At 38.3% G+C, this 17,671-nt stretch overlaps 3 protein-coding genes across 5 annotated transcripts in view; 2 read left to right on the forward strand and 1 right to left on the reverse strand.

The window, feature by feature from the left end:
* The first annotated feature begins 286 nt into the window (after nt 1-286).
* On the forward strand, nt 287-583 carry LOC145659821 (L-selectin-like). Its single transcript, XM_081723124.1, has one exon. The coding sequence runs from the start codon at nt 287-289 to the stop codon at nt 581-583; it is 297 nt and encodes a 98-aa protein (XP_081579250.1).
* Nucleotides 584-4,800: 4,217 nt separating this feature from the next.
* LOC113578981 (C-type mannose receptor 2-like) lies at nt 4,801-10,160 on the forward strand. Its single transcript, XM_081723414.1, has 6 exons — nt 4,801-4,913; nt 6,767-7,126; nt 7,232-7,570; nt 7,679-8,044; nt 8,146-8,475; nt 8,600-10,160. The coding sequence occupies exons 1-6, from the start codon at nt 4,877-4,879 to the stop codon at nt 8,962-8,964; spliced, it is 1,797 nt and encodes a 598-aa protein (XP_081579540.1). The 5' UTR covers nt 4,801-4,876; the 3' UTR covers nt 8,965-10,160.
* A 5,490-nt stretch (nt 10,161-15,650) lies between these two features.
* pnrc2 (proline-rich nuclear receptor coactivator 2) overlaps nt 15,651-17,671 on the reverse strand; it is a 3,973-nt gene continuing 1,952 nt past the window's right edge. For all 3 annotated transcript variants that reach the window (XM_027012556.3, XM_081723717.1, XM_027012558.3), the window contains exon 3: nt 15,651-17,671. This exon is cut by the window's right edge and continues 656 nt beyond it. The gene's annotated coding sequence lies outside the window, so the exon portion shown is untranslated.

Consider the following 17,671-nt stretch of genomic DNA (forward strand, 5'->3'; position numbering starts at 1 on the left):
CTGACTAATATGGTTGCATTGGCCTCTATCGCAACCAGCCCAGTTGTAAATAGTAATGAAGTTACATTCAGAAACATGGCAGGAGAATGAGACATGGCACAGTAACACAAACAAAAATTATTTTGTGTTATAAAGAAGGTCACTATTGATGAACGCATCTGATATCAATGTATTTGAATGCATCTGATATTTGGTACTGATATCAATTACACCCATAACCATGGTTACAGGTGAATAACAAGTCTATATTATCACTTCCCTCAGTTATCATGTAGTGCTTGAGAAAATGGCCTGGTATGATGCTCAGCAATACTGCAGGGAAATCTACACGGATCTGGTCAGCATTAAAGATCAGGAGCAAAATGAAGAGGTGAAGCTGAAAGGAAAGAACAGCATCATGTCCTTCTGGATCGGCCTGCTGTGTGATGTCTGGGAGTGGGCTGATGGAGGACTCTCTGGCTACAGGAACTGGGGAGGTGATAACTCTCAGCCATTTAGCTGCGTAGAACTGGTGAAAGAAGAATGGTCTCCAGCAGAGTGTAATGATCCTGCATATGCTCTGTGCTACAGCAGTAAGTCGTGATTTTACTAACACAAAATGTTCTCTGCAGTCTAGATAATTATATTATCTAAAGAACTATCTCTGGTGTCACTCTAAACCATCCTCTTCTGCTGGGATGTTTATGTTTATCCATGGCAGTATGAGCTGGGAGAGAGCTCTGGACTACAGTAAGGAAGGTAACAAGACTGGTCTCCTACGCATTGAGTCTGACCTCTACCAGAAAAAAGTGGGCCTGTGTGGGTGGGGCTTAGACAGAGCCTACTCTTTGAGTTCTGGATTTGGTCCAATGAGATGGCTGTGTCACACTGCACCATCTGTTATTATTATTATTATTATTATTATTATTATTAGTTACATTTATATAGCACCTTTCTCAAATTCAAGTATGCTTTACAAGCATATCAGCATTTGACACACACAAGTGGCAACCAATTTTTGCACAGCATACTCTCAATCAGAAACCACAGCCCCCGGGGGTACTGCATCGGCTGCAGGGGAAGGGGAGGAGGTTGAGACCAGGACAGAGCACCAACCATCTCTGGACACACACACAGAGCACCAACCATCTCTGGACACACACACACAGCACCAACCATCTCTGGACATACATACAGAGCACCAACCATCTCTGGACACACACACAGAGCACCAACCATCTCTGGACACACACACAGAGCACCAACCATCTCTGGACACACACACAGAGCACCAACCATCACTGGACACACACACACAGCACCAACCATCTCTGGACACACACACAGAGCACCAACCATCACTGGACACACACACAGAGCACCAACCATCACTGGACACACACACAGAGCACCAACCATCACTGGACACACACACAGAGCACCAACCATCACTGGACACACACACAGAGCACCAACCATCACTGGACACACACACAGAGCACCAACCATCACTGGACACACACACAGAGCACCAACCATCACTGGACACACACACAGAGCACCAACCATCACTGGACACACACACAGAGCACCAACCATCACTGGACACACACACAGAGCACCAACCATCACTGGACACACACACAGAGCACCAACCATCACTGGACACACACACAGAGCACCAACCATCACTGGACACACACACAGAGCACCAACCATCACTGGACACACACACAGAGCACCAACCATCACTGGACATACACACAGAGCACCAACCATCACTGGACACACACACAGAGCACCAACCATCACTGGACACACACACAGAGCACCAACCATCACTGGACACACACACAGAGCACCAACCATCACTACACACACACACACAGCACCAACCATCACTGGACACACACACAGAGCACCAACCATCACTGGACATGTATACATTCACACACATTTATATATATATATATATATATATATATATATACTCTATATATACTCTAAATTGTCCTGTGTGTATGTGTATATATATATATATATATATATATATATATATATATATATATATATATATATATATATATATATATATATATATATATATATATACACATACACACAGGACAATTTAGAGTATCCAGTCAACCTAACCTCCATGTTTTTGGACTGTGGGAGTTACGGAAAGATGTGTGTGTGTGTGTGTGTGTGTGTGTGTGTGTGTGTGTGTGTGTGTGTGTGTGTGTTTGTGTGTGTGTTCCAAATCCACTGCCAGGAGTTCCACCCTGATTGAGACTCCACCGCATTCCTTGCTGGGTTTCCCAGCCAACTGTGTTGACCCATTCATGCCCAATCATGGAGCGAGACAGCCCGAGCATCACCTGTCTCACTACTTCAGTGCCACAGAAACACAAAACAAAGCTATGAGTGGTGTGACAAGGACTGTACATTTGAACTCAGAGCTTTATGTGAAGTGAAATAACCCAGCAGTCTTCTTCAGTCATTCACATACATACCTACACACCACACATCCCAACACTTTGTGTCCGATGAGTGTAAATTTAAACTTTTCTGAATTAAAGTGATGCAACACCAAACTAACCACCTTGTTTTAATACAGTATATAACAGAAGAGCGTACACCCATGAACAATATCACTTAAATGTCAAATGTCTCAAAACTGTATGACCTCTTAATAATTGCATTATTTCAAAGTTGACAAATTAGAGTATTTTCTCTTATGAACATGTAGTGAATCAGGAGCCAGCCATCACATATAAAGCCATGAAAGGATAGAACATTAAACACACATTTAGCAAAGCTTGCTGTTTTTATTGTTTTAACAAAAATAATAAATGCTTTACAATAGAAACATTAAGTAGCCTATATATAATAATACTAAGGATAGAACAAAACTGTTAGTAGTCTAATTTACACTGTTGTCCTGAGTAATGTTTAATGTTCTGATAGGTATATTTTACAGAACAGACACATCTATCATATGAAATTACACCAATTATATTAAATTCTATTTCTGCATGTATTGTTTAACTAAGTTAATTCAATTGATATATTGAGGTATGATTGAAATATGTCATTATAAACAGTATGTGAGAGGACTTTGGGAAATGAAAAAAAGTAAGTTAATGGCATTTTGCAAATTTGACAGCACTTCAACAGAAATTCAACTCTATGTTGATTTAACCCTGAATCACACTGACAAACTGTACTGGATCAGAGTAGATCTATCCTATTCTTTGACTGAAGGGGAAAGACAATACTCCTGTTAACAATACTCCTCTTAACACAGTCCTTAATGATAATGTGTGTGTCCTTTATATAATGCAAAACCATGAAAAGAGTTTTACATTTTATTACATATCAGAGCCATGAAATGAAGTCAGTATAAAGGAAGAAACTGCTGATAGGCAAACAATACGCAAATGTTTCTAAAAGAAACAAGACCTGCTCACAGAGAACATCACGTAACTGCTAGTCATCGATGGATTTGAATAATGCAAATCACGAATGTCTTTAAAAATAATGTTAATGAATCCGTTGGATGTGTTAAATTCAGCTGTTAATTTTTTTCTGCCATGCCAAAATATCCATCCATCCAGCACGTAAGAAACAACAAACAACAAACGGACAAGTCTGTGACTGTACGCCTTTAAGGTGTTTTTAACAAACAAATGTTTCTAATGAAGTGGGTTGTGAATGTATTTGTAGTAGTCAAAAATGCTTTGAGGTTCCAAAAAAAAAAGGTCAAACAAAATGCTGCCCATTCTACCAAAAGTCATTTTGACATAGCTTTTCATTATAACTTTAGTTGAGGCTACAGATAGAAACTCATGGTGTGAAATATATTTGATGAACCTCCTATCCATGTATACACATTCATTATCATAGTTTGCTTTTTAATGGGTTCCTATAAGAAGAAAGCGGTAATCAACACATTTATAGCATTTGATGAACCGCTAGCCTATAACTTCATGCAGACTGATGAGTGAGTACTATAGTGTACTGTATTGAAGTGTAATGTGTTGTTTATGTGTTTATCCTTTATTACATAGCAGTTCTTTATATGTGGTATTGGTTATTTGTTAAAACTGAATGCCTTTAAATGATTGAAACTCTTTGGATTATTTATATTGTGCATTGCCTCTGTTAATAAGGATAAAATGATCAATAGGCTACTGAAAGGATACGCAAACACTACTTTTCATTATAGATTCTGCTATCAGGATTATGTCCTCCTACATGTGGAAGTAGCATATTCATAAGTCTCAGTTTAATCATTAATCCACGAGGTCTGTAATGGCCAAATGGTCTCTAGGCAACACCTGTCATTTTCTTTTATGTGTCTTTTTTATACACTTTGAATTGCCAATGTGTATGACAAGTGATAACATATCTTGCCTTTTAATTTTTTTTTTACTTTGCGCTAGCAACAATTGTCCTGTGCAAGCTCTTAAAACTCAATACCTATCGTCTCATTTCTGCTTTAAACATGTGACCTTTCTGATGTCACCTGTTAAATGTCAACAGGATGAACAGAATGTTTTTAAAGGGCTTTAATTGAAGAATACTACTCCATTCAATACTAAGCATCTTTTCGGGTAAGACTGGTGGAATACGTCTATGTTTTTCTTTAACTAACTCTGTTAATGTTTTTTAATATTCTTGGCTATTAGTTATTCAGTTGACAACACATAGCTCTTCTGTTAGGAACATATTTACATGTTTGTTTTTTTTAAGCCAAGCTGGTTATACCATTTGTGCTAACCACTGTAAAAACAGACAGTGATCATTGTCCTTCCCCAGACTCGGACAGATACAGCCGATGTTGGATTTCACTGCACTTTGGAATTTGATGTTGTGAGTACTCCGTGTGGCCATGGCAAGCATCCATGTCCTCCTCTTTCTCCTCTCAGGTACAAATCTACTAATAATAAGTTTTGAAAATCTGCTGGCTCTAAATATTAAGTGTATGACCCATGTAGATTTAAGGCATATTTAAGGTGGATTTAAGGCAGCAAAACTGAGTTTCTTAAAACTACTACTGTTACTACTACTACTACTACTACTACTACTACAACTACTAACTATTACTAATTATAATATTAAGCTTTATTTGTATAGCATGTTTTAAGTGGGGTTTTGACATTTTTATAAAATAAAATAGAAAAAAACAATAGGAATAAAATAAATTTAAAAAGAATGAAAAAAAAAATTAAAATAAAACAGAAAAAGCAAAGAAAAAATAAACTGGAATAAATTAAGATGAAATTAAGATGATTTTTTATGAAGAAAAAATATTAGAAAAAAAGTACAGAAGTCGAAGAAGACAATACATTAAATACCCTGTAACTCTTCTCTTAAATGTATCTAGGTCAGTAAGAGGCATCAGGTCATTAGGCAAGGAAACTGGCAAGGAATTCACCTCTTGAGTATAACTAATATTACTGTCAGTAGATCTGAGAGCTCATGCAGGTCATACCTAATAGCCAATGCACTGTGGTATAGTGTCATGGAGGCATTTGAAGGTCATTAAGAGTATCTTAATGATCAATTCTGAAACACACAGGCAGCCAATGCAGCTGTCCGAGAAAAGCTGAAATATGCTGAATCTTTTGCATGTCAGGATTCTCATCACAGCATTATGCACTGTCCGCGAGCTAGAGATAGAGTTCTCAGGTGGGCCAGAGAAAAGAACGTCACAGCAGTCCAGACAAGCTGACGCATAAGCATGGATTCGTTTCTCCCTGTTGTCTGTTGAGAGAATGTCACACACCTTAGCATTTTTTTTTTTTCGATGGAAATCCTAGAAAGTAGTGGATCAAGGTGGAGGTTGCTTTTAAAAGCAATTGGTGAGAATACTGACATAGTGCTGCTCTCATCACCGTGGACACGGCGTTCGAGGGCGAGGCAAGATTTGTTTACTTTGTTGCCCCTAATGGAAAATATTCTGCTACCTAAAAGTCAGCAAATTCATTACATTTGTCATTTAAGAGTTCTGATGGGGCATGAGGCGCAAGGTTAATCAACTTATAGATTGTGGTAAATGGGAATTTAGGGTTGCAGGAAAGAATTGGAAAGCAAGCTTTCCTAGCTGTATTTGTTTGGGTTTTTAAACAGAAAGACTTGCTCAATGCCAAATGCAAAATCTATAATACAATAAATACACAGGACATGACTGTATGAGCGTAATGTATGGGAATGGGTGTGGTGCAAAAGTGCACAAACCTGGGCAAAATAACTGTGAATTATATATGGAACCCGGTACAGCAGCATAGCATGTTTGTGATTGGTAGACTGTCATTATTAGTAGCACTGTAATAGAGGATCCTAGCAACCTAATAAACATTCCCTGAGTGATAAAGGTCAAAAGAATGAGTGATGAGCGTTAGCTGGCTCCTGAATCCTGAGAGCTTAAGACTAATAGCTGTTGCACTGCTTGCATGAGTGAGTTAGCAAAAATGCTTTGATATGAATCAAAACAACAAAAAACAGTCATGTTGTTAAGAGGGCAAAGTGTATTGAAGAACCAGGGTAGAATACAGTTCACAATGAACTTGTTTTTACAAAGCAGGTTTATTTATGCTTTTTAAAGTTTTATTCAACTTAGTCAAAAGGGGCCACTGTTCAGGGACTGCAAATGCATGTCTTCTCTCATTCTCTTATTCTGCTCTTTGCTAACACATTGGCACATCTCTAGAGAACTGATTGCTTCTAATCATATCTTCAGTGTTCTGTGAGTAACTAATAAGAGAACTTTTTTCTGCAGTCTTTTTGTCTGCTGCAGTGCAAAGTCATCTCAGAACATTCCACATCATTGGGACTGAGAATCTGACTCAGTCTGAGGCTCAGGCAGCGTGCAAAAGAAACTACACTGACCTCGTCACTGTGTACAATAAGGAAGAAAACACTGTACTGGCTAATCTGACGAAGACGGTCTATCCCAGTACTGCCTGGATTGGGCTCTATCGCAAGCACCCCAGTTATAAATGGTCTAATGGTGAGGCAGTTACATTCAGAAACATGACAGAAAACCTTGTGACACAGATGTGCTGTGTAATGAAGGCTGATGGTGCCTGGGATTGGTATCAGTGCACAGCGGCAAATCATTTTATGTGCTATGAACAAGGTAACTATAAAGATGTTTGAACTATATTGACTACTTTATTGATTTAACCTTTTATTCTAAATATATAGTTAAAGATAGTTTTGTCTAATCATTTTATGGCTGCAGGTATGTACCACAGTTATCATTTAGTGCTTGAGAAAATGGCCTGGTATGATGCTCAGCGATACTGCAGGGTTAACTACACTGATCTGGTCAGCATTAGAAATCAGAAGCAAAACGAGGAGGTGATGCTGAACGGGAAGAAAAGCATCACGCCGTTCTGGATCGGCCTGCTGTGTGATGACTGGGAGTGGGCTGATGGAGGACTCTCTGCCTACAGGAACTGGGGGACTGGTCAGCCTCGATCAGAATCAGACTGTGTATGCATAGAAACAAGCAAATGGATCTCAGTGCCATGCAATAGTTATATTAATTCTGCTCTGTGCTACCGCAGTAATCTCACAGGTATCAGAACACATTCCCACAGCACTAGAGAACATGCCTGATGGCTTCTAATCATAACGTAGTGAGTAACCAACAAGAGAACCTTTGCTGCACTCTTTTCTGCAACAGTGGTTTCTGCTGCAGTCCGAAGTCGTCTCAGAACATTCCACATCATTGGGGATGTGAGTCTGACTCAGTCTGAGGCTCAGGCAGTGTGCAGAAGAAACTACACTGACCTGGTCACTGTGCACAGTGAGGAAGAAAACACTGTATTGGTTAATCTGACGAAGATGGTCTATCCCAGTACTGCCTGGATTGGGCTCTATCGCAATCAGCCCAGTTGTAAATGGTCTAATGGTGATGCAGTTACATTCAGAAACATGACAGGGAACATGACCTGTGGAACAGGGGCCAACTGTGTTGCCATGAAAGCTGATGGTGGATGGGAGACATTTGAATGCACAGAGAAAAGAGATTTCATGTGCTATAAATACGGTAACTAGTGACCTGACTGGAACTGTCAACTAGAAATTGTTTGCTCATATAAACATTACAAATTTAACTGAATAGACTGTGTATACCTTTGACCTCTACAGATGGTATTAGATCCATGCTCAGTTATCACTTAGTGCTTGAGAAAATGGCCTGGTATGATGCTCAGCAATACTGCAGGGAAATCTACACGGATCTGGTCAGCATTAAAGATCAGGAGCAAAATGAAGAGGTGAAGCTGAAAGGAAAGAACAGCATCATGTCCTTCTGGATCGGCCTGCTGTGTGATGACTGGGAGTGGGCTGATGGAGGACTCTCTGGCTACAGGAACTGGAGAGGTAATAACTCTCAGCCATTTAGCTGCGTAGAACTGGTGAAAGAAGAATGGTCTCCAGCAGAGTGTAATGATCCTGCATATGCTCTGTGCTACAGCAGTAAGTCGTGATTTTACTAACACAAAATGTTCTCTGCAGTCTAGATAATTATATTATCTAAAGAAATGTCTCTGGTGTCACTCTAAACCATCCTCTTCGGCTGGGATGTTTATGTCTCTTTCAGCATCCATTCACGTCAGTGATGACAGTATGAGCTGGGAGAGAGCTCTGGACTACTGTAAGGAAAATAACAGGACTGGTCTCCTACGCATTGAGTCTGACCTTGACCAGAAAGAGGTGGAGTCTGAACTAAGAAGGAATAATGTCTCTGGGCCTGTGTGGGTGGGGCTTAGACAGAGCCGACTCTTTGGGTTCTGGATTTGGTCCAATGGGATGGCTGTGTCACACTGGACCAACTGGCATGGAGGGATACAACCAGAGCATCACCTATCTCACTACTGTGGTGCCATAGAAACAAAGGATCAAGTCTTTGAATGGCATGACAAGAACTGTAGATCTAAATTCAGAGTTTTATGTGAATTTAAATAATACTATTTTGTTCTATTGTTCAGTGTCTTACACCTACATACATACACATCTCGCCACACAAACTCTTCAAAGCTGCTTTTTGCTTTGGCACAACAAATCTGAATTTACCTTTAGTGCTCTTTTTATTTACTAAATTATGAATTAAGCACTTTAAGCACAATTAAGCACACTTAAGCACTCCTATCGTTCAACGTTTACACTACACGTCTGTTCAAAAATGAAGTCATGCCATGTGTATCAACTGGTTGATCTATTTGTCCACTTCATGCTGGGGGAGGATTTTCACTTTCACAACCTGAACAATCCACCTCCCCAACACGCTCTTACTAAGAGGTCTGATGATGAAACCAACATTGTCTTCCCCACACCTGTGTTTCCTGGTCATTTCAGCATTTGAGGACGTTCTCTGTCCCATGAACATTTTAAGGAATCACACTTATGTGGCTTGCAAATACATAAAACAACCACTAATCTGTTTCTACACTTTGTCAGCAAAGACATTCATCATGTTAGTTTATTTTTATTTTTTTGGATATTCAAAAATTTTCAGATGTCACTAATCTAGTCAAATTGCATGTTCCTGAGCTTAATCAACAGAAAACAACTAACAGTTTTTATGTTAAAATGAGCAAATACCAAAAAAAAAAAAAAAAGGGTAAGTTAGCTTTTTCCCTGTTACCTTTTTAATCGTTTTTGTACATATGACACATGAGGACAAGCAGAACCTGTCAACCCTGTTACACCTAAATCATGCAGAAAAGAATAAAAGATTTGTGAAATTCAAAAATGTATGAAATTGTTATTAAAATCTTATAGGAATATGTGCTTCATAGCCAGCTAGCTATGGTAATTTGGTACGCTAATCATCTACTCAGCTATCTGGGTAAGTATGGATGCTGACCCTGAGAGAAGGCATCGATATTTGAAAAAAGAGGGTGAACTGGAGGCAGGAAGGGAAAAATAAGAGCATTTATAAACAGAGAGAGAGAGAGAGAGAGAGAGAGAGAGAGAGAGAGAGAGAGAGACTGAAACCTAGAAGATGGAGAGCTGCCCAGCAGGAGTGTTGTATGAAGGCTGCCACAGCATCCACCAGTATTACTGCAACAGACAAAACCCATTTAACATGAAATTCAGGCAGGGTATTCAAGGTTGGACTCTGAGACTTTTTACACTACCGTTTTTCCAACTTCTCTGTGTCTGACTCTCAACCATTTCACTGCGAGTTATACTGTGTATGACTATGTATGTGACAAATAAACCAAACTTGAACTTGAACTCTGTCCTGTAGTGTGCTTCATTCAAAAAGCAGTCTGGGCTTAAACACTCCTTATGAACTCAGCATGAATGCAGTAGGTTAAATGGACAGATATATATATATATATATATATATAAATGGGCAGATACATTTTTTCAGATATAGTTTTCCATGTTTTCATGGATGTTTTTAACACCACTGTACACAAACCAAACTCATATTTTAGAAAAACAAGGACATTTTTTTTCATAATATAAGCCCTTAAAGGAAGCACTAGGTGATATGACTAGTGTCACTCTTGCATACCTCTTTCTTCTGATTTATTTTGGTTTATATTCTATACTGAATGGCTACAAAAACATGCATATATGAATTTTGATGTGTGCTTGAATCTTAGACACTTTCATGGATAAATATATCTATTATATTTTAAAGCTATAGCTAATTAATAAAGGTTAGCTGTAATGCTGTAGACCAGTGTTTCCCAACCCCAGTCTTCAGATTAATACTTCAGTACACCTGAGTCATATCATTAGCAGGTTTTCAGCCTCTTCTTGAGCTGCAGAGAAGAAATGCCCAAGGGATATAACTGGGAAACCCTGTTGTGTAATACCAATCCAGCAGCTGAATCCTTTCATCTCCACACCTGTTTCTCCCCGCCTTCTGCCACTAACTATCAGTAATTCCTATTTTACACATAAAAATATTTGTATTTTTCAAATATATTTTAATATTTAAAATTGTTACACTTTAACATATTTTAGAAATATGATTGTTTAATGAATTGTCTGCAGAGTATTTTGTGAAATTGCTGCTTATGAATTTCATAATTGCCTAAGATGATAGCCTTAGTAAATTTGTTGCTTGCAAAAATGTATCATATTTCTTTTGGTCATAACCTTTAAACTGAGTTTTTTTTCAAAATACTTTAAAACACTATTATTTCAAATCAGAGTAAACAAAATTCCAACAAACATAAACCCTGTTGACATTGTCAACCCTGTAATATTATATATATATATATATATATATATATAAATCATATTTCTTTCTAAAATCTGATCATATTGCTTCATTTTCTTTAACAAATAAGAAGGCTGGCGTATGTGTTGCTTTATGTAAAGACAGACACTATAATAGGTTTTAATATATTTACTTTTTGCAAAACCAGTTGTTATTTATTAGTGACTTATGAAGTGCATTAAAGAAATATCCTATTAATTCATTGCAACCTATTCCTTTCAGATAGTCATAACAGGGTTGACATCTGAGAAAGCATAAAAAATTTTAAATTTACTTGCATATAATATGCTGAGATGTCCCAGTTGGTTTTTCTAATAGTTTAACATGTCTCTTATTCAATGTAGTAGCAGGGATTAAATGTAAAACTTTATTAAAAGTCACCACCACTAGATGGCGCCATAGCCATGACCTGCCTCATCAGGAATTAACAGTGCAGTAAAATCTTTTGACTTGATTTATTGTGACACAGAAAACACTAGTCAAGACAGAAAAAACATGGAAACACACTGAAGATTACATAAAATGTATAAAGATCCATTTCTGTCACTGCAGTCCTTTAACAATGCATGCTGCAAAATAGCGCGTACACTGATTAGGATCTAAACGGTTTTACCTTTTGTTCTCTGCCACTTTAAATCCTGCTCAGAACAAAGCATCTCTGTTGTCTCCATGCTGTCTGGGGGTGTACGTGAAGAAATTTCATAGTATTAAGATAATCGCTATCTCTTCCTGTCCCTCTTGGCTGTTATTACTGTGGAGATCAGTGGGGTAGGGTTTGGTGTTCAGATGTACCCAGTCGTAATCAAATTGTCTCAAAACAATTTGCAGCTACGTCTATGATATATAGAATTTCCAAGTGACAATTTCCAAGTGACAGATTTGTATGCAAGTAATATAAAACAACCAGGCAATCAAACCCAAGAGGTAGCGAGCTAAGAGAGCTTTCAAAACAAAGCAAAGGTATGTAACAGTAGGCAAACAAGAGATTTGAATCATTCATGGTAGTGAGCAGCTAGTCATGCTACCCATTCCTCCAGCACCTACCAGCCATCGGGACTGGCTGCCCATTCCCAAATGTGGGCTTCTGGTGTGAGCTCTACCAGTCGTCAGTCTGAAGGGGGTGGTGCACATAAAAGCCAACGGTTTCCAACCTCTGAATTCCGATGATGTCCCAAAATGCAAATTCTCCAGCCACTAACAGCTTTCAGTACATGAAGGCTGATGAAGGAATCTGGATGAGGAATCTGGGCATGATCCTGGGATGATGACATCAACGAAGAGGTGCAGGGGAAATAGGAATAAACAGACAGGATATGAAACTGGAATCTGAAATCGAGTGAGTATCTGGAAAACACAAAACAGATAAACAACACACCAAAAACACCAGTGGACATAACATAGTCCTACATTTGTAAAATAATAATAATAATAATAATAATAATAATAATAATAATAATAATAATAAAAGTATTGGGATTTTTAAATTAATTCAAAACGATTGTAAACCAGTGTAAGAATTCTGAAAGCAGAGTAATATATGTAGAGAAATGTGTTGTCATTAGACTTTGTGGCACAATGTGAGACATAATGCAGTTGCAGGATATTTTTTAGTAAGTCCACCCAACAGAGCATTACAGGAGTCTAACCTCCAGGATATACATTCATGTATCAGCTTCTCTGCATCAGAAAAGAACACTGAATACTTGATTCCTGATACATTTCTAAGGAGACAAAATAGGCCTTGCAATAATTAAATCAAAAGTGTCAAGTCCGTCATAATCCCAAGATTAGGAAATGGTAATATTTTAGATCAAATAACTGATTACATGGTTCCAGACATCTCGACTGTATTACCAGTAAGCAAGGCCTCAAATATGCTCATCATGTCATGTATGTAAGTGGGGTAATAAACCTAAAGCAAGCTGTGAAGTTTGGAAGTAGTGTTTGGAAGTAAAGACACGTTTCATTAGCATAACAGAAAAAAAGATGTGATAATGATGGAAAATAGAAGCATATAAATAATAAATCAGATGTGACTGCTAAGGCTGAGGTAAAATCGAGGCTAGATAAGGTGCTTTTACCGCAACTTCCACACCTTATTTTCACCGACTAAGATACCAACTTCAAAAGAGATGATACCTCATTGAAATACAGAAGCCTTGTTGATAATTGTCCTAATAAGAGGGCAAAAAAAACCTCAACACATTTTAAAATGCAAGGCAGGCAGAGGGTTGAGAACTGAACTACACCATTTCATCTTACAACCCTTAAATAGCTCATTCTCACTGATCTCAGCAGAATTACTAAATGGAGGATCATACTTAAGGAATAACAGAAAGAGAACCAGATGGTGTGGGTTCCATTTAGACAGCACGGCCTAGCCAGTGCCATCAAACCTTTCTTCCGAAACAGCTCAAGGAAATAACAAGAGAGGTGCACGCAAACAAGAGGAGGCATCATACCACATTTATTTGGTTTGAGCATATGACCTCAGGAAAAGGATGCCTAGGATTGCCACTTTATTTCTATCCATGAAGGGAAGTAGTAGGAGAGATCAACGGCGAGGAAGAGTGAGAGGAGGGCCGCGCCCAGTGACGGTTTCAAATTAAATTCAGCCCTCACTACCTGAAAATGTCCCCAACCTATGGCAGGCATGATAGAGAGATCAAATGGCAGGCATGATAGAGAGATTACAGTTGCATTTAGGCAGAACTAATAGCTACTCCCAGTGTAATATATTAAAACGGTATATGAAGAATTGACAGCATAACCATAAACAAGCTGTTTATAAAGATTACAAAATAATCAATTTATGGGTGTGGAAAATGTAAGTTTGATGCCAACTGTTTTAATATGGAAAAGGGTGATAGAAATAGTGGGGAAGGAAGAGGAGAGTGCAGGATGAGGATGAGGATGAATACGGTAGCAGGGTGATGGCCCAGCAGGGGCCAGAGACGGCCCCAGTGAATTAAAGTTGGTTGCACCCATGTGTGGTTAACAGCAGCCCATTTACATGCCAATTTCTCTGCCAGTGGGTTGTCAAAGCCAGTTCGAGAGAGCGAGAGCGAGAGAAAAAGCCACCACTACACAGCACAGATCACTGAAAGGTATGAGTATAAAATGTGGGATGTGAAACTGTTTTCATGTGTGCTATTACTGCCTCCTGTGTACCACCTTCCTCACTTGACCCAAAAACTACAAGGACAACCAGGACAAATACCTCACTGGACATAGAATAGTTACAATTTACAAAAAATGCAATAGAAGTTATTATTGACATTACCATCAAATTCTAGGACCAATGCTCAGGGCTGTAACCAGAACCAAAATGTCTGAGGTCCGTACTGTAGACGTGTGGCCTACTTCACACAAGGTTTGCTTTGGCACTTGGACAGATTTAATCCTTGACCAAAAGTGCAACTCATCAAAACGTTTTTTTTTCCCAGACGTTTGCAAGTTAATATTAATATTAGAATATAAGGTGTGTGGAATACAGATGTATTTAAAGAGAACACATCCCTTATATACACATACACAAATAGTGGCGTTCATGTTATTGCCTCGCATGGGTGTCAAGACATGCTGGGAAGTGGGGGTGCTAACCTACCCTCGGGAGTGTGTATAAAAAAAAAAGTATAATGATGAGACCCATTAAACTAAAATTAATACACACACAAAAAAGCAGTTTGATTTCAATCAGTTCGATCCCAACAGCAAAAGTGGCAGCACTATCAAGTCAAATGAGAGTAGACTGATGCTCCTGATAAGATAGCTGATGTTAGCCCTACAATAACTAGTCTACTTGTGGACTCGTATAGTCTACAAAAGGAAAGAATTATTTTAATTGATGATGCCATGGATTGTTATCTTATTTTTCTTTGAGCTATAAACAAATCCACAAATCTTAATCACACAACACAAGCACTATGGACAAATCTTTAGAACGTGGTCTAACCTACTAAAGTAAGTGAATGCTGTATGGTCATTGTACTTTTAATTATGGTGTGGCAGCTGCTTCAGTGATTTATATAAAGCTGTGCTATTGTCCCCCTCAGCCTTTTAGCAATTGTGTCTCCAGACACACGATCAAATGCTGTTTAGTTAAATTCAGCTAAAACATTTCCTCCGTCCCTGAAGACATGGGTGTGTTCTTCAAAGATTACACCTTTGAATAGTTTAGAGCTAATCTACAGCAACACTGCACATCTGTCACAACAGCAATCACAACACTAATTTACTCAACAAAATATTCATACCCATATTTTTCTATACTAGCTATAAGCTTTTTGATAAACGGTAGCAGGTTATGTAATATTACCATTATTAAATGTTAATTCAATATTTAACCTACATTAAAACTTTAAATCAAATAACTAAGTGTATGACTTGTAGGTAGTTTAAAACAATGTTGGGGGGGCAAAAGGAAAGGGAGTTTATTTTTTTTAAACCAAATTACAGTGCTTTCAAAAATATTTTAGTATCCACCAATTACAATAAAATGGGCTTTACATTTCTTTTTCACAGTGACATTTAAAAAGATTGGGACAAATTCAATCCAATCATCAGGGAAAATGGCAGAGACTTTTACACACTCACATTAGGAAAGATACAAAAAAATAATGTAAAAAAAATAAAATAAAATAAAAAAAAAATCCAACACCAGTACTTGGAACAGTGAACTACAGTTGTACAGCAGCATGTATCCACACGTGCGCCTGCGGAGGAAAGACTTAAGTCTGGGTACAAACAGCTGCGGCTTAACAAATTTTTGGGGAAAGGTTTATAATATACATCTATGACAAAATATTATATATTATAATATATTTTGGGGGTGTGGGGGTGTACAAGTCCCTTCAAATCTTAATTTTCTCTTTTTTTGCCTTTTTGTTGCACTTAAAGCTTGTTTTCACCCTCTGCACTGTGCATTATACAAAATACAAGAACTATGTGCAAGATCACCAGCAACAAATCACACAGTGCAGGGGATTTGATGTGCTGTAGGCTTTTTTTTTTCTTTTTTTTTTTTTTTTTTAAAACAAAAATAATTTCAGCATTTCAAACCAAGCCACGTGTCTTCAGCATGACTTACATTCAGTGTTATTACTAAAAATACTTTATCAGCAAGGCTGAAATAACCCTGCACAATGTACAATATGCTACAATGTTTTATACATTTCATTATTTACATGGCTCTATTACAAATATCCAAGTCTTCAGCTTTGTTTTGTCATCTTTCAAATGGCCGTTAACACTATTATGCAGGAAGTACCATCACATGCACACACCCACTACAACCTTTAAAATGCATAACGGGGAGGCCGCTTCCTATCCACCTCAAAGAAAAGCAGTCTTTAGACACTTTGTTAAACTCTTTCGCTTTTGAGCACAATTTAACAGCAGTGCAAGTTCGACATCAAGCACAAAGGGGGGGGGACAGAAAAATGGCAGGCTTCAGGTATTACCTTGACCTGAAAGTGAATGCCTGCATGTTCATATCCATATCATATCATATCTTAAATGCTTTGTTTTTAGTGCTTCGAATACACCTCCCATCACCACAGGCTACACCAAATAGCAAACAGGTTCATGAAACAGGACTGAACCAGCCAACAAGCTGGAGTCCTGGTGCTTGAGCCTTCCCCCGCAGTTTGCCATGTAGGTGTTGAGGGGACCCGCAAGGCTTAAAGTTTAAATGTTACTGATTGTATTAAAATCATTTCCCAAGAAAAACTAATGCTTCACTTCTTGTGAAATCTATGGCACTTGTTCTCATGTGATGAAGCAAAGGGGACTCAAATTCAAACCATATTGCTTTAGTGAACAAAACCCAACAGGAATAATGCTACAAAAGAACATGCACAAACCTTGTTGCATTTCAAGACCCATAGTGCAGTGCGCACAGCGCATTAAAAAATATATATACGGGAGTTGAAAGTACAACACCTGTGCGCCACGTTTATATCTGACTGCTTGATGTTAATCACATGACCAACACAAGACAGCTTGTTCTTCCACATTCAGATTACCATGTTCTCCCTTAAGGACAAATTCAAGTAGCATCTCTCCCCAAAACAAAGGATACTGACTAGCACCAAGAGGCTTCTGCAAAAGCCCAACATGATTAGAACCTCATGCTAAAGTTATGCAACAAGCTTCTATATGGAGAGGAAATAAAACAAGCCTGTGCAGCACAGATATGGTCAAGCATTCAGCGCGTCGCCCCAGTGGAGGCAAACCACACAGGAATCACTAACGGCCAACAAAAAAAGAACAAAACAAGAGTGTCTTGGAGCAACACAGATGACAAGGAAATCCATCTTATCATTTGTCAAGGAGTGCAACTCCACCAAGAGCTCTCCCACCTGCAAGGCTGCAGCTATGCAATACCTGCCAAGTTACACATTTTAAAAAATTATGTAACTTAAAAAA

This window comes from Electrophorus electricus, chromosome 11 (genome assembly GCF_041902795.1).
Source record: "Electrophorus electricus isolate QZ-2024a chromosome 11, ASM4190279v1, whole genome shotgun sequence".
Lineage (NCBI taxonomy): Eukaryota > Metazoa > Chordata > Actinopteri > Gymnotiformes > Gymnotidae > Electrophorus > Electrophorus electricus.

Coding starts and splice junctions, on each gene's coding strand:
- LOC145659821 (XM_081723124.1), top strand. CDS start 287: ATGGCCTGGTATGATGCTCAGCAATACTGCAGGGAAATCTACACGGAT.
- LOC113578981 (XM_081723414.1), top strand. CDS start 4,877: ATGGCAAGCATCCATGTCCTCCTCTTTCTCCTCTCAG. Junction 4,914..6,766: donor CCTCCTCTTTCTCCTCTCAG/GTACAAATCTAC, acceptor TTTTTTCTGCAG/TCTTTTTGTCTGCTGCAGTG. Junction 7,571..7,678: donor CTACCGCAGTAATCTCACAG/GTATCAGAACAC, acceptor TTTCTGCAACAG/TGGTTTCTGCTGCAGTCCGA.